Consider the following 26782-nt stretch of genomic DNA (forward strand, 5'->3'; position numbering starts at 1 on the left):
TGAGCAAAGGAGTCCAACAAAAGTGCACTTTCAATTTTGTGATATGACACAGCAATTCAGATGAAAATAAAGTTTGGAGAAATGCATTCTACAAAATCTTCTTACCAAAAGGTATGCTGCATAAGAGGATAAACACGTCAAAGAATTAAATTTACCTGTTCAAATGACACAGTGCAAGAATCTAACTATGCTTCATATCCCAAAGAAATCAGAAATTAGAAAGGGTTTTATATTAGGAAAAACAAAGAATGAACAAAAATCCTGGCAATTCTTTGATAAAATTATGTTCTCATCAACTAATTATCATAAAGCTAGAAATTCGTATCTTTAAATTAGGAGTCTCAGCATCACAGATAAAAAGAAAGAAGTGAGATGTTTAGACAAATATATGTCAAAGCCAGTAACCCATACACTTTTTTTGTGGGGGAAAATAGGCCTTTATAAGTGATTCAATGACATTGACAGGTTGATTAATGAGAAAAGTTTGGGTCATGTGATTTCCAAAGAGATAGGAAGAACAACGTCCCAAATCACCTCACTCTTCTCCCTGCTGGAAAGGTCCCTGGGTGTCAGGGGACAGATGTTTTGACAAATCATGATCAGATGTAGTGCTCAGTGATCAACTAATTAAGAAACCTTAAACCTAAATGAGTCAAGGGAGGAAAGTGCCAACATACCGCCTTCATGATCATTCTCAATAGAGCGACTGTTTCACTGTTTTACTATCATACAAAATATTTCTTCTATTAAGCAAAAACTAAGACTGAGTGAATACGTTGTTTCCTCATCACCAACATTACTATCATTTAAAATATAAGATACATTCATTATAGACAAATTGGAAGATCAGAACACTGGAAAGAATGATTTAACCTATATAGCTATCATCCCAAATGTAATTACTCTTACTGTTTTTATGCATTACATCATCTTTTTCTGCATAGTTTTTATATAGCAGCAATCATACTGTGTATACAATTTTGTATACTTCATTTTAACTAAAATTATAAAACTAAGTACTATATCTGTGTATTTTATTGAAAACTCATCATCAGTGTCATTTATAAAAACTGAAAAATATTGCACTGACTGAATATGCCATCTTTTTTGAGCATAAAACTTGTGGATTTAAAAGATTATTTTCTCAGAACAGAATCCTAAAAGTGGAATTGCTGTCAAAGTATATTAACATCTTTATGGCTCTTAATGCCAAAATGCCTTCCAAAAGTGGTTGTACCAATTTAAACTGCCTTCGATAGCAATATCCATTATATTTGTATTTGGACTATGAAGATCTTGTGAGAGTAAAGAGTTTCATAATCATCTTTGAACCCCTGATGCTTTAAATTAATATATGTATTATATACCATGTTGTGCTAAAAAAAGTCTTAAAACTGAAATCCTGGCATCCTCCAGAAGAATTGTTGCTATATTTGAAATTGTTCTTGAAAATCTCCCCCTCCAGTCTCCTTTTTTCTACACTTTGAGCCCCCAATTCCTTTCTACACAAAACCCAGTTTTTAATACAGTAATCTTATTCCATTCTTTAAGGAGTAGTAACCAAAGTCTGTATCACATGGGATTCACAAAGCTCAAGGATATTTTCATTCATTTCAATAACTATCTGAAATAAAAGCAACAAGGAAACGGGTCCCTACAGAATCTGAAGGCTCCTATAGCTTCTATGAAAGATATAATGGATATATGAAAACATATCAGAAGAAAAGTGAACACATTTTATTAAAATGTGAATCTCATACCTTTTTCAGAAAATCAAATTTTAGGCTGAGGGAAAGGAGTGGGTAGGGAAAGGGAAGATGTTGATCAAAGGGGACAAAGTTTCAGTAAGACAGGAAGAATAAGCTTTAGTAATCTAATGCACAGAATGGTAACTTTAATAAATAATAATACACTGTATACTCAAAATTGCTAAAAGAGATTTTAAATGTCTTTACCACAAAAAAAGATAAGCATGTAACGTGATAGATTTGTTAATTAGCCTGATTTAATCATTTCACCTTGTAAGCATGTATCAAAACATCACACTGTACCCCATAAATATATGCAATTATCACTTGTCCATTAAAAATAAAAGTTTTAAAAAGGATTGAACAAAAGAATCAACTTTTCTCTAAATTACTGAACCATGAATTCTATAATGCAGCTTCATATACAATGCAGCTTCCATACCTAGCTCAAAAGAACTCAAGCTTTTGTTTACAACTGTACAATATATTCCAAAGTGACCACGGTGTACTAAATTGAGAAGTGCGTTTGAAATTACCTGAATAAACAAAGTCCCTTAAATCCTTCCTTTACCTACTAGAAATATCATGCCCCTAACAATTTTAGCAAAACAGTTTTTATTGTTATTGCTACTACCTTAATTACTATTTTCGCGACTCTATTAAATTTGCTAGTACAAATTGGCCATAAGATTGTTTTATCTCTTCATTAAGAAATTTATATTAAATATGCAATAAGTTACTTTGGCTAACAGAAGTTGGGGGGAGATGTTAGTGCCAGTTTCTTAATATAAATAATTTTAGTGTCTTCTGTCAGTATAACCACAGGAGCATCTCAGTACCACCAGCTGATAATAATCTTTATAAATCCTACTTTGCAGCTCTACCATCTGTTAGTTATTATTTTATATGTGTCTCCATATGCATATGTGAATTCATTATCACTCAAGACAAATACACAAATGGAATTATGGTTTTGTGGGGAGCATTTTATTGGCTTGTTTTTGTATTTTATTATCTTTAAGCCACTAAGTAAATAAAAATAAGTAAATAAAAATATTCCTCAGTCTTTGAGATCAAAAATAAGTTCAAATTTTTAAAAAACTGCAGTTACGAATATAAGAAATTTAAGTTCAACCAACACTTAAAATAAACAACCTAAAAATATCAGCTAAAACTAGATTAAAATTCAGTCACCAAAATTAGACATAGTTATATTAAAAACTAAAACTAACACATTCTCAACTCCCAAAATACACCTAAAAGCCAAAAAGAACAGGTCCGCTGGTAAATTATTAGCTAATATGGTTCCAGTTTTCACAATATAAAACACTTTCCAAGACTATAAATTTAAAAAGAATGACTACTTGCTTAAATGCAATGTTTATTCTCTTAAGAGATGAGTCATAATGGCAAAAACTCAAAACTGGGCCCTACAGGTTTATCTCCCTGAGCTGTAAGTTACGGGCTCCAAGACTAGTAGAACACAGTACAAGTAGATGCAACATTATTACAACTCACTATCAAAATTTACCCAGAAGGGCAAGAAGGAAAAAAGAAGAACGAAAAGGATGTGGCTAATCCTTTAATTGGATAATTAGTTCGAATCGTAACTCTTCCCTCGAATATCAGAGTCGAATGATATTAATTTTAATAAGCCCAAACATAGATTTATACACGTTCACTCTCTCCATACCAAAAACATGGTGAATTTTGTTAAAAGTTACAAATGACTCTTGAAACACAGAGTAATGCAAAACTTAGTAAAAATCACATTTTGATGATTAGTTTAGTGATATGTCTCCTAAAGTTACCCTATTTCAGATGATAATATCTTAGGATGATACATAGGAAAATATGATGTAGATGCAGTATTAATTAATTTATTATTGAGAGAAATCCCAAACTACCTAGAGAGGGAGAGTGAAGAAGAGACAAACAGTATTTCAGGAAGTACTGAAAACTTAGGATTCTTCTGGAGTGAATGCTGTATTATCATCACTTTCATGAACTGCAAAGTCCCTAAAATTACTTATTACAAATACACTGTTTTCCATAGACAATCATTTGTGTAAATGTGCTAAAATATCCCATAATCTAACTCTGTAAAAACTAACCTATTTGATGCCCAAACCAGATCTTATTTTTTAAATTCTATTCCATCTAAGTGTTAGAATTCCCATAATGTTGAGAGATGTACTTGAATAGAGAACACAGTTTTAAAATATACTTGGGCTATGAAGTGTAATGAAAAATATCACAGACACTTAACAAATATTTTAACTGTCATTAAAATTACAGTGTAGCATAGGCCAGGCTACATTCATTTTTTAACCCCTTATTACCAGTTATTGAGATTCATGTGTGTAAAGCAATTTCACATTAGGATTTGCTTCTGTATTTCTAAAATGTTCTTAATGAAGAATTTCATTTCCCAGGAACTTCTTAATCATAAAAAATTAATCATATAAATAGACAAAATTATTCATAGTTCAAAGCTCATCTAATGCATGATGCCTTTTTTGACTCCCCCGGACAATATCCTTCTTCCATCAAAATCTCATAGCTACCTTTGTAGTTATGAAGCAGAAGGAACTTATTTTATTTCACTTTACAGTATAGTGATTTGTTAAATTTTCCATGAACAGATTGAGAATTCCTGCATCAATAAGTCAGAGTCACTGAGTCTTACATATCTTTGTATCCTCCCTACCCCCATGTCTAACACAATTCCTTGAAACTAAGAGGCAATCTATATGTTTATCTGAACTTGCCAAAAGAAACTTCTTTTGGTATACTAAAAGCCACCTTCTCCAAAGGGTTCTTAGAAAAGCGAGTTATAGTTTGGCAACTACAAATGTTATTTTTAAGCTTTATGGAATCCATGCTAATTTACTAATTATGTTCTCATTATAGAGAGTATTTCAACATTGCTTATATAGTCATTAAAAATTAAAATAATTAGAATCTTTCCAGTTAGCACAATAGTTTGATTTCTTAATCAGATGTATATATATGTATTTAAAACTAACTGAAGGTATTAAACTTTTCCCTGCTAATGTACTAAGAGTGCCAAAAATAATGTAAATTAACAGATTTTTTAATGGGTAACTCCAAAGGAATGCAAGAAAAAATTTTTGTGTGTGAGAAAAGATATAACTGTGTGTTTATCATGTAAAGTAGAAAACAGAATTTAATAAATATAAGTGGATTATTTATTTTTGATTTATCTATCCAGAAATCATTGACAGGGCATTTATGTTACATCACATATGTCTAACAGTGTGATAGTTGCTGAGGTCATAAAGCTAATTAAGCTATAGCCCCTGCCTTTCAAAAACCTGCACTATAGTGAACTCATAAAAAACAATATAAGCATTAAGAGGACATTGGGGTTGTCTCTGGCTGGGGGAGCAGAGAAAACGGTTCACAAAGGAAGTGACATTAGAACAGGGTTCAAGGTTTAAGCTTCATTGTGCAGGTTTCAAGGGATTTTAGGAGGGAGCACGGAAGTAAATAAAAAACCCACTGTTCTTTTTTAGAAAGATATTTGGGGAAGAAACTGCTCATCTAATAATAGTCTAGTGAACAGATGAGGACCTAGTTGGTGTAGGAGAAACTGCATTTGGAAGGTATTTGGTAGGCAGAAACATTAGGACTTGGTTATAGATTTAATGAGGGGGTGAGAATAAGGAGCCAAAATGACATTTAGGCCTTTAACCTGGCAGATGGACAAAGACATTAAATAAAATCTAAATGATCAGTTAGCAAGTATTTATTGGGTAACTTTTGTGTACCAGACACTATTCTAGACATACAATGTCTGTTTTCATTCTAGTCAGGAGAAGCAGATAGCAAATGAATAATCCGAGATAGTGATAAGTGTGATGAAGAAAATAAGACAGAGTTATGTGACAGTAACTGGGGGGAGGGACACATTAGCTGAGGTAGTCATGAAAAGTGACACTTGAATGATAAGGAGGAAGCCAAGTGAAGCTCTGGTTAAAAAAAAAGACTAGCAAATACAAAGCCTGAGATAGGAAAGGTCTTAACATCATCTAGAGACAGAACGGCAGGCGCAGGCGGCTGGTGGATGGGGATGGGAATGGGGAGAAAAATGAGATTAGAGAGAGTATGGAGTTCCTTGTGGCCCACTGCAAGGAGCTTAGCATTTATTCTAGTTACAGTAGATAGTCAGAGCTTTTAAGCCAAGGAGGATGTGATCTGACATATTTCTGTCTGCTATGTGGAGAATGGGCTGAAGGAGACAGAATGGGGGCCTGGTAAAAGGGGTGGCTTAGACTGTTCTAACAGTGATGACGTTGAGAAGCAGTCACATTCCGTATATAGAGGGCAAGATGGCAGGACGTGCTGATAGACTGGATGTGCAGTGTGAGGGAAAGAGAGGAGCCAAGGGTACCTAAGGGGGTTTGGTTCTAAATCACTATACAGATAGAGGGTGGTGATATGAAACAGGGATGATTAAAACTTGGGCACAGAGAGGCTTCAGGGTGGTGGGGCCAGGTATCAATAGTTCTTCCATGGTTAAGGAAAGGCTAAACTGTGTAGAAATGTGTAAGTGAAATGTTACACAGGCAGCTGGGTATAGAGTCTAGAACTCAGGGGAGAGGTCTAGGTAGAGACATGTTCTAGGAGTCATCAACTTCTACACAGAATTTAAATCTAGGAGGCTGGATAAGACTCATTTTTACTATATCAAGCAAGTGTATGAAGGGTAGAGAGTGTTCAGCAGTGTTTTCACTTTTTGTTTTGTTTTGTTTTGTTTTTTTGAGATGAAGTCTGGCTCTGTCGCCCAGGCTGGAGTGCAGTGGTGCGATCTCAGCTCACTGCAACCCCCGCCTCCCGGGTTCAAGCAATTCTCGTGCATCAGCCTCCCAAGTAGCTGGGACTCTAGGCACAGGCCACCACACCCGGTTAATTTTTTGTATTTTTAGTAGAGACAGGATTTCACCATGTTAGCCAGAATGGTCTCAATCTCCTGACCTCATGATCTGGCTGCCTCAGCCTCCCAAAGTGTTGGGATTACAGGTGTAAGCCACCGTGCCCGGCCTCATTTTTGTATTTTAAAGGGGAGGAATAACAAATCCCATGTTAGATGCTTACTGTCAAGGTAAATTACTATCTGGCTTTTCTGTGGCAAAACATATATAGTCTCTAAAAGTATTTTATTATTTTCCTCTTGCATTGCGATTTAACCCTGAGGTCTCATTTATAGTCTCCCACTCCACTTTTCTTCTTTCCTACATTAGTGAGCTCTCTGATAGCAAACACTGTCCTCTCTTTGCTCAGCCGTTACTTGAATAGAAGACACTTTTGAAGTATCTGTTACTGCATGAGTATATACATCCAGCCTTAATGATTAACAATTGACTATATTAATAGAGAGACTAGAAAGTAGCACAATAATGAATTTGTTTCAAAGCTCTGTGGATTGTAACCTTAAAAGCGTCTTTTCTTAAGAATTAGTCTTGGAATTCCTTCTATCAATGAATCAACTTTGAAAAATAGTCAAGTTCTGCAGACATTTCCAATGAATCACACAACTAAGTGCTATGGTCTGAATGCTTTGTGTCCCTCCAAAATTCATATGTTGAAACCTAATCCCCAAGGCAACTGTATTAGGGGGTGGGAGGGGAGAGCCCACATTAATGGGATTAGTGCCCTTATAAGGGGCTGAAGAAACTAGAGTGCTCCCTTTATCACGTGAGGACACAGTCAGAGTGCAAACCAAAAAAAACGGGCCCTCACCAGACACAAATCTGCCAGCACCTTGACCTTGGCCTTTCCAGCCTCCAGAACTAAAGAAATAAATTTCTGTTGTTCATAAGGTATCCAATTTATGGTATTTTGCTGTAGCAGTCCATATAAAAGAAGACAATAAGCAACTAAACTCAAGTAATCATGGATGATTTTTGAACCATCCTGGTAGTTATTACCCAAATCCCAAACATATCAACTTTTATTTCCTATCAGAGATGCTACTTATGGTCAGCACTCACTACATGTTTCTGCTGCCCAGGCTGGCAGCCTTGAATTCCTGGGCTCAAGCAATTCTCCCACCTTAGTCTTTTGAGTAGCTGGGACTACAGGCATGTGCCACCATGCCCAGCTAATTTTTGTATTTTTAGTAGAGACGGGGTTTCACCATGTTGGCCAGGATGGTCTCAATCTCTTGACCTGCCCGCCTCGGCCTCCCAAAGTGCTGGGATTACAGGTGTGAGCCACTGCGCCCGGCTGAATGGATTATTTTTAAGCCTTTCTCTACAAGTTTATGTACTGCCTATTTATTGAAATGTATTAGTAAATAATCACTCAATTAAAAATAGTTTAAATGTTTTAACTTAAGGACTTGATTTCTGTTTTGTTTTGTTTTTAACAGAAAGTTTTCATTTCCAGCACTTAAAAAGTTTAGCACTTGGGAAGGCACTCCCTGTACTGCTATCCACTGACTTTCAGCAGACCACTTGTTTCCCTGTATTCAGACACCTATGGCATAGCAAGAGCAGAAGTTACTATTTATCCTCAGAGGCATATGTAATCATAGTGACTCCTTCAGTTTCACCGAAAAGGACTTACCCTATTTCACTTACCTCCGAAGGTTGGCTGGCTTCTACGTCCGAAGTTTTTCCTCTTGCTGCCATTCTTTGCTCATTTGTTGTATCGCCTATGAAGTAAAATACGTATAGATTTTTAAAACTTGACCATATTACTGAGGCCAAACTACCTGCTCTTTGTTTGAAGTATCTTTTGTTATTACATGTTTCACATCATGGAAGAAACCACTATTTCCCTTGTTTCAAAGTAAACTTTTTAAGAACAGTACTTACAAACAAGTCTCATATATCATTAATAAATACATATACACACAACCTAAATGTATCCTGTTTTATATAGATTTACTCTGGAAAAATCAAATAAATTCATATTTTATAAATAAAGTCATATTTCAAATAACCTTGGAAAGCTTATGACTTAAGGCAAATTATGTTGAAATAAAAAGTCTTTATGATGTGGATAACTGTCCTCCAAGTTAGTTTTTCATAAGGCTTACTCTTTGTAAGCATTTGTGTGTCTGTGGATTTGCCTTGAAGTAGATGTGTATGTTTATATGTAATAATTAACCAGATGACAGATAATCCTTTCAGCAGGAAAGAATAATGAACAAATGTATAAACTAGCCTTCACTTAATACTTTGATTCCTAAGGCTAGTGCCTGGCTGGGTTACATTACTAAATGAAGTTGATGAGTAGGCTGGCTTGAAGGACATAGGATAGACACAAACACACTTGGGTAAGTATAAGCAGAATTTAATAACTGGCCCATTTTAATTTATTAATTATCACTAATGGTTTGTGATTAACACAAGATAGACAGAGACTACCTATTAGCCTACTTCTTTGAAAAATAATCAGACGCTAATTTAGCAATTTGTAAATTGCTTTTTCTATAAAATTGGGCCATCTTAGGAATGTCCACAGCAGAGAAGATTACCAAAGAAATGGATGATGGCTTAGCTGACACTAATGGTTAGAAATTTGTTAATGTAAGGAAAAGTCATGAGTCTTGACTGGAGATAAAGTATGAAAATCTTGTCTAAGCTTAACTTCTCCATATGCAACACAAAAGTTTAGTTTACTAATGGCTATAGTCAAGGAAGAGTCTCATGAAAATTGTAAAGGATTAAATATAAGCCTGTTGATAAGAATGATACATTGGACTTTGGGGACTCAGGGGAAAGGGTTGGTTGGGGGGTGACGGATAAAAGACTACACTTTGGGTACAGTGTACACTGCTCGGGTGATGGGTGCACCAAAATCTCAGAAATCACCACTAAAGAACTTTTTCCTGTAACCAAACACCATCTGTTCCCCCAAAACCTACTGCAAATTTTTAAAAAGTGTCATTAAAGTAATAAAAAATATATAAGCCTGTTAAATTATAAAATCATGAAACAAGAACAAAATTGGTAGCTTATTTATTTAAGATAAATTAACCCGCAAAATGTTTACAATGCATATTCCACCCTATTACTTTGTTCTCTGTTTTGTGCAACATTATTACTGTTGGGCAGGGCCCAGCACACAATAGGTGTTCAATAAATATTAGTTGAATAAATTAGTGAACTTCTCTTTGTAGTTCATGGTAAAACTGTGACAAGGCCAGGCGTGGTGGCTCACGTCTGTAATCCCACCACTTTGGGAGGCCAAGGTGGGTGGATCACTTGAGGTCAGGAGATCGAGACCAGCCTGACCAACATGGTGAAATCCCGTCTCTACAAAAAATACAAAATTAGCTGGGCATGGTGGCGCATGCCTGTAATCCCAGCTACTCAGGAGGCTGAGGCAGGAGAATCGCTTGAACCCAGGAGGCGGAGGTTGCAGTGAGCCGAGATCGCGCCATTGCACTCCAACCTGGGCAATGACAGCGAAACTCCATCTCAGGAAAAAACAGTGAGAAGATAAGACTTTATGATACATAATAAAAACTATATTTGAGCATACATGTTTGTAAAAACATATTTGTGAAGCAAAAGAAATCCCCCATCTCTGAAAGTGAGGGATAAGAGAACCTCCAATTTACATGGGAGAAACCAACGTATGAGGAGTTTGGTTTGCTTAGTCATAGGCATGAGACCACAGGAACCTGAGTGGCCAAAGTAATACACATGTCTGTACAACAAGGTCAAAGTTGTGTTTAACAATGCACATGCATGATGTTTCTAAGAAAATACGTATAACTCACTACAAAAGGTCCTTTACTCGAAGAAATATTATTTATCTTTTAAAAAGATTACTGTTCATCCATAGTCACACAAACAGTATATTTGGTTAAAATCATCCAGCACAAAGTCTGTGCTTCCTTTGCCATTTCCTGATTTCAAGGTGTGTATCTACACAAAACTTTCTCCCTACAGCTTGAAAAACCCCGAAAGGTTATCAGCCAGTGTTCTTAACTTCACACAACACATCTGCCTGGAAGCAATTGCTGAATCACTATTTACTGAAATGCCATGTCTGGCGATGTCTCAGATAGGACAATAACTGCTTACAAGGAAATTGCCATCTGTAAGATTGTTTCTCTGTAAACAAAGGCATAAAAATGAAAGCTGAACAAACAACAAACAGAAAAGAATGGATCACAATGAAATATAATTTTTGAAATTTTTTCCACCCATTAAAGAATTATTTTATTATGGTAAAAATTCAGTTATTTTCTATATTTTCTCTAATCCATATAAAAGTTAAATACTATTAAAAAATAAGCAAAAATGGATATGAGAAATATGAAATAAGGTACTTAAGTTTTCAAATATCAGTTAACTCTGATTTATATATTGGATAAAAAAATTTCATTTGCAACTCAGACATTTTAACAAAAACAAAAACACTGACAACTTCATAATACCTTACTTTTCACATAGGCTTTTAAAAAACATCACATTTGATTACTGTTGGGCAGGCACAGTAAGATAACTCTGCCCACCCCCAATTTACAAAAGAGTGAAACCTAAGTGGCAGAGGCACTCAGTGACCTGCCCAAGGTTTCCCACATAGAAAGAAGTCACAGTGGGAGCAGAACCCAGTCTCTTGACATCTCTGGGGATTCTGTGGTCTGGTGAACAGTTCCAATGCATGAGGGCCAAGGTGGGAGGAAACTAGACTGTGAGTTAGGGAACAGGGTGTGAAGAGAGGAGCCAAGGGCTCTGATAGGGAGCGCTGAAGGCAGGATCTTGTGCCTTCTTGTCCTGCAGACAGCTTTCATTTCTCCTTTTTGCTTCCATATGCCCCATAGATTATCTGTTTTCTTCCCTTTTCAATGGTGACATCAAATACTTTTGACTGGTGTAAGACTTTATTCTTCCTTCTGGTCCTTCAAAGCAAACACACAATTCCCTTCATAGTTTTCAAGAAGTTTTTAAGGCTAGAAACAATTTTACAAGACGCAAAAGTTGTCCCTATAGTGCAGCCATGCAATTTTGTTTCAAATGTAGTTTTTATTAGAGCCTTTAAATGATAAAGGCTACATATACATACTAATGAAGCTCTTTCAGAACTTAAAGGACTGACATGAAATTCATCTATATTTTAGATGAGGGGTTCGCAAATTTTGTAAAGCGTCAGATAGTAAACATTTTGGTCTTTGCAGGCCATAAGTCTCTGTCACAACTTCACAACTCTACCATTGTAGTCACAAGCAGACATAGAAAATATGTAAACTAGTGAGTGTGGCTGTGTTCCAATAAAATTTTGTTTACCAAAACAAGTGGCAGCCTGTAGTTTTCCAGTCTGTTTTAGAGAAATATATGCCTTCCACCTTTTCTGGGATAAAAAGTTGAATGATGGCTAGGTGCAGTGGCTCACGCCTATAATCCCAGCACTTTCGGAGGCTGAGGCAGGTAGATCACTTGAGGTCTGGAGTTCAAGACCAGCCTGGCCAACATGGTGAAACCATCTCTAACAAAAATACAAAAATTAGCTGGGTGTGGTGGCGCGTGCCTGTAACCCTAGATACTGGGGAGGCTGAAGCAGGAGATTTGCTTGAACCTGGAAGGCAGAGGTTGCAGTGAGCCAAGTTCACATCACCGCACTCCAGCCTGTGCAACAGAGCGAGACCCCGTCTCAAGAAAAAAAAAAAAAAGTTGGATGATGTTTTAGCTATATAAGGAGGTGAGAAAGGAATGGTCATTAGAATATCATCATGCTCCCATTCTACTGGGTGAAGATGATTGAGGCGAGAAATTATGCTGAAGAGTGAGCATATGCATAAAGGAAATTGGAAAGGACAGAAATTTCCAGTGATGGGAAAGGAACCAAATGCCTACTTAAGAGGCATGTCACCCAGAGGAGGCTTGTCTGAAGCGGCTGATGGCAGGTGGGTGATGGGGCAGATACTTGGTTCCCACTCCTTACGTAACCGTAATAGGTTCATTGCCCATGCATGTGGTAAGTCAGTACACTGAGTGGTATGATTTGGATGTGTGTCTCCTCCAAACCTCATGTTGAAATGTAATCTCCAATGTTGCAGGTGGGCCTGCTGGGAGGTGTTTGGGCCATGGGCACAGATCCCTCATGAAGTGCCTTCCCTGTGGTAATGAATTCTCAGTCCATATGAGAGTTGGTTGTTTAAGAGTTTGGCATCTCTCTTGCTTCCACTCTTGCCATGTGACACACTGGTTTCCCTTCACCTTCTGCCATGATTGTAAGCTTCCTGGGGCCCTGACCAGAAGCAGTTGCCAGCATCATGCTTCCTGTAGAGCCTGCAGAACCCTGAGGCAAAATAAATCTCTTTTCTTTATAAATTACCATTCTCAGGTATTCCTTTATAGCAACATAAACAGACTAATACACTGAGACACTGGGCTACAGCAGTAAAAGAACTTCAATCTTAAGACAACCGAATGAGGAGACATGAAGAAACCTCAAATGTGTCCCCCAGAGGAGTGTGGGGGTTTTGGAGTGGGCCAAAGTGTGGAGACCACTGATTGGTTGAAAATTACAGGGTGAAATCATGGGGCAGGGAGATGAAGAAATGGTATTCTCTTGTTGATTTGGTTCCTCTGTGGGGGTCTTTAAACTGGTTGGTGTTAGTTGTTCCACTAGAATCCAGGATCTGCTTAAGTAATTCTTCAACAAGAGCTTATGATTCTAGTGTCAGGGATACTATCTTGAACGAAAACCAGAATCCTATCTATAGGAACAATGGGGATACAAATGGTCAGTATCTGGTGTTACATAAATTTTGGTTACAAAGAAATGGGTTGGCCGGGCATGGTGGCTCACGCCTGTAATCCCAACACTTTGGGAGACTGAGGGAGGCAGATTACCTGAGGTCGGGAGTTTGAAATCAGCCTGACCAACATGGAGAAAGTCTGTCTCTAATAAAAATGCAAATTTAGCCGGGTGTGGTAGCACATGCCTATAATCCCAGCTACTGGGGGGCTGAGGCAGAAGAATCACTTGAACCTGGGAGGCAGAGGTTGTGGTGAGCCGAGATCATGCCATTACACTCCAGTCTGGGACAACAAGAGGGAAACTCCATCTCAAAAAAAAAAAAAAAAAAAAAAGAAAGAAATGGGTCAAAGTACAGCCTGAAGAATGCTTAATTATATCTATATATTTCTGTTCAGAATTCCTGTTAACCCTGTGAGGTCACTTCCCTTATGCTTCCTTAAACATGGAGGAAATTCCATTAACATTCACCCCAGACCTCTCCACTCTTCTGTCCACTGGTTGCTGCATTTGACTTGGCCACAAGTGGTTCTGTCCCCTTGTCAGAGGCCTTTGAACCAGTGATTCTATCTTGAATAGGATCTGGATAAAATGAGGCTTAGACCTGCTGGGCCACATCCCCAGGAGGTTAGACATTCTTAGTCACAGGATGGGATATGAGGTCACAAGATAGACATCACAAACACCCTGCTGATAAATGAGGATGCAGTAAAGAAGGCAGCTAAAACCAAAATGGTGATGAAAATGGCCTCTGGTCATCCTCAATGTTCATTATATGCTAATTATAATGTATTGGCATGCTGAACAATACTCCCACCAGCATCATGACAGTTTACAAATGCCATGGCAACATCCAGAAGTTACCCTATAAGGCCTAAAAGGAAGAGAAACTCTCAGTTTTGGGAAATCCCTGCCCCTTTCTTAAAAACTCATGAATAACCCATCCTTGTTTAGCATATAATCAAGAAACAACCATAAAAATAGCCAACCAGCAGCCCTTGCTGCGGCTCTGCCTATGGGGCAGCCATTCCTTTATTCCTTTACTTGCTTAATAAAGTTTCTTTCTTCACTCTGTGGACTCACCCCAGATTCTTTCTTGCAGGAGATCTAAGAACCCTCCCCAGGACCAGGATTCCTTTCCAGTAACTTCTTCTTCCCTCTCTTAAGAATCAAGGAACACAGGCAGCATGTTGCTGTCTGCTCTGATCCTCCACAGAAACATCCTCCCACTCGGGGAAAAGCCTGGCCAGCTCAGCATATTTTGTAACTGAGTGGAACTAGCTGACAAAAAAGCCAAGCTCTGTAAAATATTTGGAGAGGTTTATTCGGATCCAATATGTGTGTCCGTGACCCAGGAAACAGTCTCAGGAGGCCCTGAGAAAGTGTGCCTGAGGTGGTCAGGTTACAGTTTGGTTTTATCTATTTTAGAGAGAAAGAAATTACAGGCAAAGACATAAATCAATACATGTAAGGCATACATTGGTTCAGCCTAAAAAGTTGGGACATCTCAAAGTAGGGGGTTCTTACAAGTCATAGTTGGATTCAAAGATTTTCGGATTGGCAGTTGGTTGAAGGAGTTCAGCTTTGTCTAAAGACTAGAAGCAAATGCTTGAGTCAAGAAAAAGGGCATTGCGGAAGCCAAGGTTCTTGTTAAGCAGATGACGCCTTCAGGTAACAGCCCTATAGAGAATATCCTAAATGTCTCTCTTCAGACCTTAAAGGTGTCAGCCTTTCATTTAATCTCTCCTAGATCTGGGAAAGATCTAGAAAGGGAAGGAGATTCTCTACAGATGCAATTTCCCCCATAAAAGACAGCTTTGCAGGGCCATTTAAAAATATGTCAAGGAAATATATTCTAGGGTAAAATATTTTTATTTCCTTCAGGGTCTGCTATCTGTCATGAGGTTCTACACCAGTGTCAGGTTGGAATTTGGTATCTTATTGCTACGATGAGTCTGTTTTGTCAGTCTTACAACCTCTCTTTTAACCTTAATGCTAGTCAGTTGCTCCTAAACTCCAAAAGGGAGGGGGTATAACAAGATCTCCAACCTCCCTTCCTGTCATAATTGGGAATTCAGTTTTTCAGGCCCAGAGGGGGTCCGTTCAGTCTGTTGTGGGGGTTTGGGATCTTACTTTTGGTTTACACACTCAATCTAATTCTGGGATTCAGATTAGGAAGCCCTTTTGCTCCCTGTTACAAGCCACATTCTTCAACACCAGCTTTATAGGCAATAAAGTTGAGAGTTTGGTCTCCATCTGTTCCTTCCCCCCCCCCCCCCCCCCCGCCCCTCTCAGTTGGCCAGGTCTCATCTGGGGAAGAGGACTGTTATTACTGCCATGCCCTTGAGCCCAACAAGACTGGAAATGGGCTGCTGTGGACTGGGTTGGAGCCTGCCTGCATACAAAGGGCTGTGTATACAGAAAACTGTTTTTCTTTTCCTTAAAGACGATTTATCTAGAACTCTGTATCTGAGAATGCAATCTACAAAACACTGGTTCCAAGGGGTTCACATGGAAAAAAATATTTCTATGGTCAAAAATATGAGAAAAACCTTCAGAACGCAAGTTCTCTTCCAGCTGATTTCCTAGTGCACTTTAGTATCTAGGAAATTTTGCAGTAAAGAAACTTAAAAAAAATTTTTTTTTTTCAAAGTGTATTTGACTGTGGAGCCATTTTCTTCATCTGACACCTATTAAACATCTTGCAGAGCTTCATTAACGCACCATGGGAAATGCTGATACAACATTTCTAAAGTTAAATTTGGTTATAAAATATATTCTTTCATCTGACTCTTCGGAAGACCCTCTATATGGCCAAATTTATTTGCTTTTGGACATTCATTTTAGACAATGTTAACCCACACTTTTTTCCTTTCAATATTTTTTCATGGCTCCCTTTTAATTCACGACTCCCTGTTAATGCATTCGCAGCAGACTAGCAGTATGTGACTGCATTCTGCTACACGATTCTGATTCCAGAATAGTTGATAATCTATAAAGAAGAAAAAGATAGCCAGGCACCTTGAAGACACAGGAGAAAGCCCCAGTACTTAAAAATATCTCCCCCACAAATTCCACCAATTAGAGATTCATTAGGGTTAATGAGCTCGCTTTTAAAATGCAAATACCCTCTGGGAGTGTTTGCCTATTAGTCATTCACCAAGTGAAGCAGTGGAAAGAACAGGAATGGCCACACCATTAACTCCTTTTCATTCTTCAGTCATACTCATTATTCTAGGCAGCCTGGCACTGTGGAAAAAGAATGGCTTTGAAATCTGACAGAACTCTACCCAAATCCTTTACCAAATCTATGGCCTTGTACAAGTTACTTCTCAGTGCCTCAATTTCCTCATCTGAAAAATGGGAATAATGGTACATACTAAGGCTGTTATAAAGATTAAATGGGAAAACATATTAGACACTAATTGCAGAGAAGGATGGGAAGCCGGGGTAAGGTCTTGGTTTTGGCTGCTATTCTGTCTTTGCATGTAGCAATTAGTGATATGCTCGTTTAGCATCGGAGAATCTATGGACTGAATGTGTGTGTCCTCCCCGGCCCCCACAAAATTCATATGCTGAAACCTAATCCCCAATGTGTTGGTAGTAAGAGGTGGGGCCTTTGGGAGGTCATGAGGGTGGAGCCCTCATGAGTATGATTAGTGCCCTTATAAGGGGCGGAAGAGAGCTGAGTTGTCCCCTTCTGCCTTGTGAAAATGCAGCAAGAAGATGCCTTCTACAAACCAAAAAGCGGGCCCTCATCAGACTCCAAATCTGCCAGCATCTTGATCTTGAACTTCTCAGCTTTCAGAACTGCGAGAAATAAATTTCTGTTGTTTATAAGACACACAGTTTATGGTATTTTGTTATAGCAGCCCAAACAAACTAAGACAGAGAGGATGAGAGGACTAGGCCCTTACATGTAATCTTATTAAATGCTCTGGCAGTGTTGTGAGGTAGGCTTTATTGCAGTCATTTAACAGAGGCAGACCTGGTACTAAAACCCAAGTCTGTTGACAGTGACAAATTATTCCATAATATCATGGTGCTTCCCATTACTTATCAAAGCTTGAGTTAAGTTATCCAATTCAATTTTAAACACACTACATTTAAATCTCTTCCAATTCAGTTTAGTTTCCCCTCCTACTTTTTCTAATTCTGTCCATTTAATCCCTGTCTGTTTTCCACCATAATGAAGAAAAAAGGAATGGAGAGAAAACAAAAGTACTAATTGGTTAAGACATGGCTTGCCCAGGAGCCTGGTCAGGATTCTGTTGACAACTGTTATAACCTCAAAGGAAAATGAGCCAAGAATAGGAACAGCTAAGCCATAGAGGAAGGAATGCAGTTAGCAAACAAATATAGGAAAGGGTTCAAGCTGACTGTGAATTAAAGAAAAGCAAATTAAAATGGCACAGAGCATGTAATAAATTAGCATACCAAAATTATTAACACCCAAAATTGGCAAAGGAAAGAACTGGCGCATGCAAAGTGAATGCTCAATAAACATCTGTTGATTTGACTGTAGGTGGGAGAAGGACAGTAAGAAAATGCTGCATACACTACTCACTAAGAGCTAATAAAAAGAACGATAAATGATTGTAAAATACAAAGAAAGTTTCAAACTAAGGGTTCACCAGAACAGGTAGTCTACGTTAAAAGATATTAGTGTGAATTTTCATACATATTTCTATACAACTTTTAGGCACCATGTGAGATTTTAAATGTGATTGCTGTTCAAATCATACAGCTCAAAAACATGCTTACTACTTTAAAAGCATTGGGTCACATTGAATAGTTAAGTATGCTTAATCTGGAAAGTAAGAACACCAACAAATCTAAATGAGGTCATAACCACGGGTCAGTCTTACCCTCCTGCTCTTAATTAACTTGTCTTGGGCTTCACTGATGTCCTTAGTTCTGAGTCTTAGTTCTGAGTAGCTATGGGGTAATAATTTTTCTGGAAGATCTTGAAGGAACACCAAAACATCAATTTAGCCGTTTAATGCTTTGTTAAAAACAATTCTCACTTTTAGGCTGGAAGACTAGAAATTGAAAAGGCCAAATTAATTTTGTATATGTACATTTGTACAATACTGTATTATGCTGTACAAATCTGCATCTTGAAAGGTTTTTTGTTGTTGCTGCTGTTAATATATTTCCCATGTCAGAGTAAATTTATATACTGCTCGAAGCGTAAGTTGGGTCAACCATTCCTCAGCCTGAATCCCAAAATACTGCCAATAGAAAACTCTACAAAGGGCTGTTCTCGGCATTCCACTGACAACAGGCTCTATAGGCTCTGCTGAGAACAAACAGGACTGCCATAAAAAAGAATTTTTAGTGTGTATAGCTTAAAGCCTAAATATGTAAATAGAAAATAAAATATGCGCTGGCTGGGCACGGTGACTCTCGCCTGTAATCCCAGCACTTTGGGAGGCTGAGGCGGGTAGAGGTGGGGAGTTCGAGACCAACCTGGCCAACATGGGAAAACCTCATGTCTACAAAAAATACGAAAATTAGCCACGCATGGTGGTGTGGGCCTGTGGTCCCAGCTACTTGGGGGCTGAGGCAGGACGATCGTTTGAGCCCAGTAGGTGGAGGCTGCAGTGAGCCGAGATGGTGCCACTGCACTCCAGCCTGGACAGCAGAGCAAGCGAGATTCTGTATCAAAAAAAGAAAAAAAGGAAAAAAGTCACTTGCAAATCACAGATCATGTAATAATCAGAAGCAAAATACACATGTTAGAGATAGCACAACGTGATAACTAGATGAAGACAGAGTTCAGTTTCAAAATGCAGAAGCTGGTTGGTTTTATTAAAGCTATCACATACGTCATTCAGCTATACAAGATGAACGTGAGAAATTACTGCCCTAATTAGGATCACAATTTGCTATGCTATACTTACTATGTTCATATCAGGAAAGAGATTTGGTCCCTTTAAGAACTCAGGTAAGCCTAAACACTACAAGGCCAGAGCGGGGAAGTTCTAACCTGTTCACTGGCCCACTGATTAGAAGCAGACACACAGCAATAGTGAATCACCATTAGGAGCCTGAGAAGAAGGGCCTGAATGGGCCTGAATCCAAGTTTAGGGCTGCAAACTCAGGGCTGCCCTCCTTTACTATATTGATGAGACTGTTAGTTGGGCTACAATATGCAGACAGAATAAAGTGAAAATCATAGGCTGGCCTGGGATGGATGTGCCCCCCAAAAGCAAGGCGCTCTTAGTAGCAGGGAACAGGGTTCTCATCTGCATAAACACAGATAAATCCTGGGATGTCTAGTTGCCAGCAGGGCAGTGCATCTCACATTTCGGTGTACATAAGAATCCCCTGGTGTGCAAATTCCTGAGTAGCACAAGAGAGTCTGACTTGAAAAGTCTGATGAAAGGCCTAAGAATCAAAATTTCCCAGATATTCTAATGCGAGTGGGACATGGACAACACTTTGAGAAACACTGAAGCAGACAGAGCCTTAAACAGTGGACAGACTATTATCTGCCTACTTTTTACAGTCACTGTCTCCTCTTTCCCTTTATCGATTCCCCCCACATTGTTCAAATATGTAAAGAATAAATAACTCCGTATGAAGATTGGGGCTCACTAAGTAAATGTTCCCAAAGGAATTGAAAGCAGAGTCTCAAAGAGATAATTGAACATACACCCATGTTCACAGTAGCACCCTGCACAACAGCCAATGGTGGAAGCAACCCTAGTCTTCACTGACAGATGATGAATTAAAAAATGTAATATAAACATATAATGGAATATTATTTAGCTTTAAAGGGAAATTGATACATGCTATGACATGGATGAAGCTTGAAGACATTGTTAAGTAAAATAAGCCAGTCACAAGACAAATACTGTATGATTCTACTCATATGAGATACCTAAAATAGTCAGATTCATAGAGACAGAAAACAGAATGGTGGTTTCCAGAGTCTGTGGGGAGGGGAGAAGGGGCGTTTTGTTCAATGAGTACAGAGTTTCAGTTTTAGTTCTAGAGATCTGTTGTACAACAATGCGAATGAACTTACCACAAATAAACTATATACTCAAAAATAGTTTAAGATGGCAAATATTACATTGATTTTATTACAAGTAAATAAAAAATTAAGAAATAAGATGTTTTTCTCTATTTAAAACAATAAATTTGTACTTTTTCAATTTGTTTTAGTTTTGCTCTAACAATTGTTTTCATACAGATGTTATAAGTCTCTATTCCATATTCACATTGTGATTTTAATAAATAGGTATTTAAAGGGAAAAGAAAAGTCATGTGAGGGAAATGTGGTTTTTTTCTCTCTGCTATGAATTGGTTATGGCTCAATAAAAGGCCTCACCACCTGGCTACAAGAATAGTTTAACCACCTGCCCAGCTACTATGCCTTGCAGCAAAAAAATAATAACCAGTATCAGAGGAACACACTTTGACCACTTTGTACTACTACAATAATGTTGTTTCTGTTGATGTATATCTGCAAGTTTGCTTGTATGTATATCACCAGTACTGACAGTGTTAGTGATACTGCATATCAATATGCTCTACTCTAAAAAAACTGTAACTGCTGGTTACAAAAATAGAAATTTTTAAGTAAATGAAGAAATTTAAAATATAAAGTATTAGGTAACAGATGAAGCACAATTACAGATTATGGAGAATTTCAGGGCTAATATTATATCCTTTAATGATCTAGAGCAAAATACCTAGATTTCCTCTGAAGATGGGACATTTTTCAATCTTCTTAAGTCTTGATGTCACTAGAATGGGAAGAGGAGGTTGCTGAAAATGAAATTCAAGTGTTTGGTGGGGAGAGGTTTGATATCGACAAATATTTTAAGTCCCCACTCCCAACTCCCACCAACTCCCCAACCCCTTTACTGACCGCTGGCTTTGCTTCCTGTAGAAAGTACAGAAAATCTGAGGAGTTGAGAGAAGGAAAAGGAGAGTCACCAGGTAGGAGGCAGTGGACAATCAGACATTGAGAGCCCGCTACTGGTAGGTCCTAATCTAACAGCTTGAAAACTCTGACCTCAGGAATTCCAAAATAAGCTGATAATATAAAATCACAAATATGGAAAGGTATAAAAGCAAGAGCTCATTAAGAATGAAGCAGCACTGGGTGAGAGTGAGCAAGTGGCATGGCTAAATAGTATGAGAATAAATAGTATGAGAATCTGCTTGATAACAGAGTGAAATGTGATGATAGAAAGAGAAGGGACCACTCTCAGCCTAAAATATTCCCCAACCTAGATTTCAACCAGCTAACAATATATATTCAGTCTTCATGCCTCAGCTTCAACACAACTACCTCAAAACTACCCCCAATAAAACCCATGTCTGCTTTACAAGTTATATGTTCTCCTTCTTCTCCAAAGCACTTCACACATATGCAATCACTTAATTACATGCACTCCCTTATTTAAAAGTTGTTGTTCCCACTAGACTATCAGTTCCACAAGGACAATAATGTGTTTATTTGCCACAGTATTCTCAGCATCTGGTAAAGTGACTGGCACCAAGTAGGCTCTGACTAAATGGCTGTTTCCTGACTGGTGCATTATGGCAAACACGGGATGGTCAAGAGGAGGGTGGCAATGGTCTCAGAAAAATTTAAGTTTCTGATGAAACCATGAGTTACGTGAAGTAAATTTAGGAGGATACACTTTGGTAATAGGAAATGAGTTTATTAATAGCACTTTGACGTGGGTGAAAGGCAGAAACTGAGCAAAAGGCTTAAGGAGAGATTTACAACCACAATTCTAATGTGAAGTTTGGAACAGATTTCTACAATAAGGACAGGGTAGCTCAGCTATAAGATACTTGCAAATACTTCCCAGAAGTTTGCAAGGGTAGAAGGAACAGGGCAAGGAGTCAATGGTGACTTTGAAGCTGCATTAGGAAAACTGATAGGTCTCTGGTATTCTGTGGAGAAGAGAATATGAGAGAAAGGAGAAAGAGAAGAGATTTTACTGGGTTCTGCATAGTTACAATGGAGTTTGAGGTAAATTACATGAAATATAAAAGTTGGCTGAGACTCCAAAGGAATTCTGATAAAGTAATTTTATTTATCATACTGTATTCGATGCTGTATTTTAAAGTTTACTAATATATATTTGATTAATTTAAAACACCTATTTTTCCAAAGCAGTACTATATTAGAAATACATGGCAACACATTTGCAATATTTTTTAAATTTCTCTAAAAGTAACAGTACTGTTTTAAAAAATCTGGAGTCATTTCAGTTTGTAAAGAAGGAATCACTAATATCAAGACTGGCTAAAGAGTAAAAACATTTACTCTTTTAAAATTATGAAAATCATATGTGGTTTATATATGTTAAACCTATATTTCTAATTACCACCAAATTCCACAGTACTGCTTGGTTTCATAAATTAGATATTCTTGAAATTAGACTTACTTCATTAAATCCCCATCATATATTTATATCATCATGACTCAGTGTTTTCAAATAAGTTCAGCAGTTTTCTAGGGGGCAGGTTTAGTGAAATTAGAATTCAGTTGGACACATGCCTGATTGGAAAACATATTTTAAAAATTCTAATCTCTAATAACTTGTTTTAAGGCTTGGAGGACTAGCATGGAAAAAAAGAGAAACATATTAACTAACCAGCTGTTTTATGCAAAGTTGTCTAAGAGTAGCGGCTTCACTCAAATCAACTTGTCTCAGTCAAATCCATTCTTTTCTCCCACTCCTAAGCTTTAACCACATCCGGACTTAAAATGAGGCAAACCTTCCTCCTCCTATAGCTGTCAAGGTTCTCTCTTCACCCTGTGAGAAAGCACATCAATCCCAGTGAGAGCAAAGCATCTGGAAACCACAGCATGGTGGCAACAGGGAATACCTTTCAATCTAAGGCAAGAGCAAAGTATTTCTCTTCTCCACTAAACTGATAATAAATTTAGTTGGTAATAATGTAAATTATAATAACAATAAAGATTACAGTTATTATGTAAAAAAATACTTCTCTGAACACGACTTACAGAAGAGGGGGAGGGAATACTCAATGTTTACTCTTCTGTATAGCCTCAGCTGATCTGTACACTATGCATCTACTTCCCCATCTCATAGCAAAATTAGTAACTGATGATGGTTGACATTTTCAGTAATGCAACAAACAGGAGTTGTACACCATCTGATAGATTGCAATGAAAAAAACACATAATTATTGTGATATTCCTAGCAGAAATTCCTGAATCATAACCTGAATCTAATTGCAAAACATGTCATACAAACTCAAATTGAGGGATATTTTACAAAATAATTAGCTTGTAATTTTCAAAAATGTCTAGATATTGAAGGTCAAGGAAACACTGAGGAACTATTCAAGATGGAGGGAGATTAAAAAGACATCACAAGTAAATGCAACATATGATTCTAGACTGGATCCTTTTGCTGTAAAGGACATCACTGGGACAAAACATAAATGTAGGAGATGTCCTTGCTTTTAGGAAATGCACACTCAAGTATTGGGAAATAATGAGACATCATATTGTCAATTTACTCTCAAAAGATTCCAAAAAAACAAAAAGCACTTCATACTGTTTTTGTGACCTTTAAGTTTGAAATTATTTTGAAATAAAAAATAAATGAGAGGAATAGTTAGGATGATAAGAATACATGGATATGATATATAGATAGGTATAGCGATAAATACATTGATAGGTATATCTCACAAGTTCCTTTATCCCACCAACTAAAATGGAACTAATCCTTTACCCCTTTCACCTTCTCCTCCTAGGTACTCTTTGTGTCAAGGAAGAAAAAGTATCACCAATTGCCCTGCTTCTTCTTCCTCCCTCACTCCCCACATCATGTCATTCAGCTAGCTGGCTCTTTTGTTTCCTGGCCTCCACGTTCAGCTTTCTAAAGCCACTGACTCTACTCGAGTTTAGGCTACCATGATTTCTGTGATTCCCATAAGTGGCCACACAATCAATCTGCCCTCCTCTACTTGTTCTCTTTCCTTCAATCCATTCTTTACTCTTTCTTAACACAGACCTGGCCTTTGCCCATCCCACAATTATTTTATGGCCCTTATTGTGCTTAGGATAAACGTCAAATTCCTTCACATGGCTTATAAGTCCAGGACAATCTGTACCCTGACTAACTCATCCCTTTTCATCCCTTCTGCTCCAACTCTACCCTCCAATCATAAAACAACTTTCAGATCCTCAAATCTGCTTCCTTTCAGGTGTGCTGTTCTCTGTCTCGAACATTCTTCCCCATTCCATCTCACCTCTTCCCACTGAACATACAATCAATATTCAAGAAATATTCAATTTAATGGGTAAATGAATGATTGACATCTTAAAAGTCTTATTGCATTTTCCCCAAATCATTGTTCAGAAAGTTTTCACTCTATCACTTTTTACCATATCCCGATTCACTTCTTATATTAAATTCTATGTCTACTTGATTTATGGGTGTCTTTTTCTCTTTACCTGCTAAAATCTGAAGGACTGATATCAGATTCTTCAGACACTTGGAAATGACCATACAGGAAAAGTTCTCCACAAACACTGCACATGCCACGAAAACTCCAACACAGTTCAGACAGTTAGGGAACCTTTCTAAGAAGGAGGGGCATAAACTAATGTAAAACATATTGAGATTATATGGTAATACGCAACTGGGTTGCTCATGTTTATTTTCTGATATAGCACTTTTCCTCAAAAGATTTTAAGTAGGCTGGGCGCGGTGGCTCACGCCTGTAATCCCAACACTTTGGGAGGCCAACGCAGGCAGATCACGAGGTCTGGAGATTGAGATCATCCTGGCTAAAGCAGTGAAACCCCGTCTCTACTAAAAATAGAGAAAATTAGCTGGGCGTGGTGGCGGGTGCCGGTAGTCCCAGCTACTTGGGAGGCTGAGGCAGGAGAATGGCGTGAACCTGGGAGGAGGAGCTTGCAGTGAGCAGAGATCGCGCCATTGCACTCCAGCCTGGGCGACAGAGTGAGACTCTGCCTCAAAAAAAAAAAAAAAAAAAAAAAAAAAAGATTTTAAGTAGAAAATGTTAAGCCAAAGAAATCACAATTTCCTTGAAAATTTCATGAAAGGGGACAAACTCCTTATAATAAGCTCTTTCCAATAACTTTATTAAATAGCAATGATTTTGCTGATTTAACAGGTGAAGAAAATAACAAAAAAGAGTTTAAGTTCCCAGCATCACAAAACTCCTAAATAGCAGAGCCATATTTAAACTAAAGTCTGTCTAGAGTCAAGATCCACACTTCTTCTAATACAATTATAAAAGGAAACAATTCACTCTAAATTTTCTTCATAAGCAATATCCACCTTCAGAATGGCATACTATCAGTTTGCCATAGACAAACTGGATCCATTTATCATCTTTAATTTCTTCCTTAATTTTTAAATTTCTTCTTCATCTTTAATTTCACCTCCTTTTGGCGAAGGTACTGAATTAGAGTAGACAGCATACCGTGTCAATTTTTGGTCTTATTTTGCTTAACCAGAAGTATAGTATACTGATCATTTTATAACATTGTACAAAGCCAACTGAATTACCGCGTGTAACAGGGTGCCTGTGAAAACAGTTTTTTGTTGTTAGTTTTTAAGTATTCTGCTGGTGTAATTGTTTCTGGCTTTGGTGCTGTGTTTCTATTTTCTTTTAAGGACTTGGAACCAGTTTTACACCTCTCTAATGAAAGCACATCAGTTTACCTCTATAATTCCCAATAGTTAGTTTTTAAGCTACAAATCTTGGTAGTTAAGACCTGGAAGCAGCCTTTGAGATTATTTTGGCTACTGCCCTTCATCCTTGTTTCCAAACCTATTTTATAAGTGAAATCTGAATACAGTGTCCTGATTGTACATTCTGATTCTCACTTCCCAGCCTCGTAGCTCAATAAACACCCAAAGACACAACCCCTGCAGCATCTGAATTTCTCTTTTTTTGAAGAAAAATAAATAACTTCTACAAAAGATAGAATTCTCAAGTTGTCATATTCCAATTCTACAGTCATGAGAGATAATTAATTCCTTTGATTTTGATAAGAGAAAAAAACATATTTTAATAACCAACAGCCCTGGCTTACAGACTATTTTGAGCAAGTTACAACTATCTGTAATGGATCTGACCTAGTTTCATTTTACAAAATTAGACAAGATGGGTGCAACCAGCCTGTCTCTTACAAGGATTAAATGAGACCCTAGATAGTCTCTTCCTAAAAATCAGCAAATCCACCATCTCAAAAGAGGACAGTTAATCTCTACATCAGACTTTGCCAGTGAGTATGCAGT

The 26782-nt window shown here is 37.7% G+C and overlaps 1 protein-coding gene across 16 annotated transcripts in view; it reads right to left on the reverse strand.

The window, feature by feature from the left end:
• UMAD1 (UBAP1-MVB12-associated (UMA) domain containing 1) overlaps window positions 1-26782 on the reverse strand; it is a 311931-nt gene that overhangs the window by 143130 nt on the left and 142019 nt on the right. For 6 of the 16 annotated variants that reach the window (XM_074035453.1, XM_065542295.1, XM_065542296.1 and 3 more), the window contains 3 exons: window positions 21203-21256; window positions 18969-19157; window positions 8357-8430 (listed from right to left, as the gene is read on the reverse strand). In XM_074035453.1, coding sequence (XP_073891554.1) covers window positions 8357-8430; window positions 18969-19157; window positions 21203-21256 — 317 coding nt within the window. Of the gene's footprint in view, window positions 1-8356; window positions 8431-17167; window positions 17307-18364; window positions 18463-18968; window positions 19158-21202; window positions 21257-26782 lie in introns of those variants that run through there. The other 10 variants (XM_074035454.1, XM_074035455.1, XM_074035452.1 and 7 more) reach the window with 5 other exon arrangements.

This window comes from Macaca fascicularis, chromosome 3, assembly GCF_037993035.2.
Source record: "Macaca fascicularis isolate 582-1 chromosome 3, T2T-MFA8v1.1".
NCBI lineage: Eukaryota > Metazoa > Chordata > Mammalia > Primates > Cercopithecidae > Macaca > Macaca fascicularis.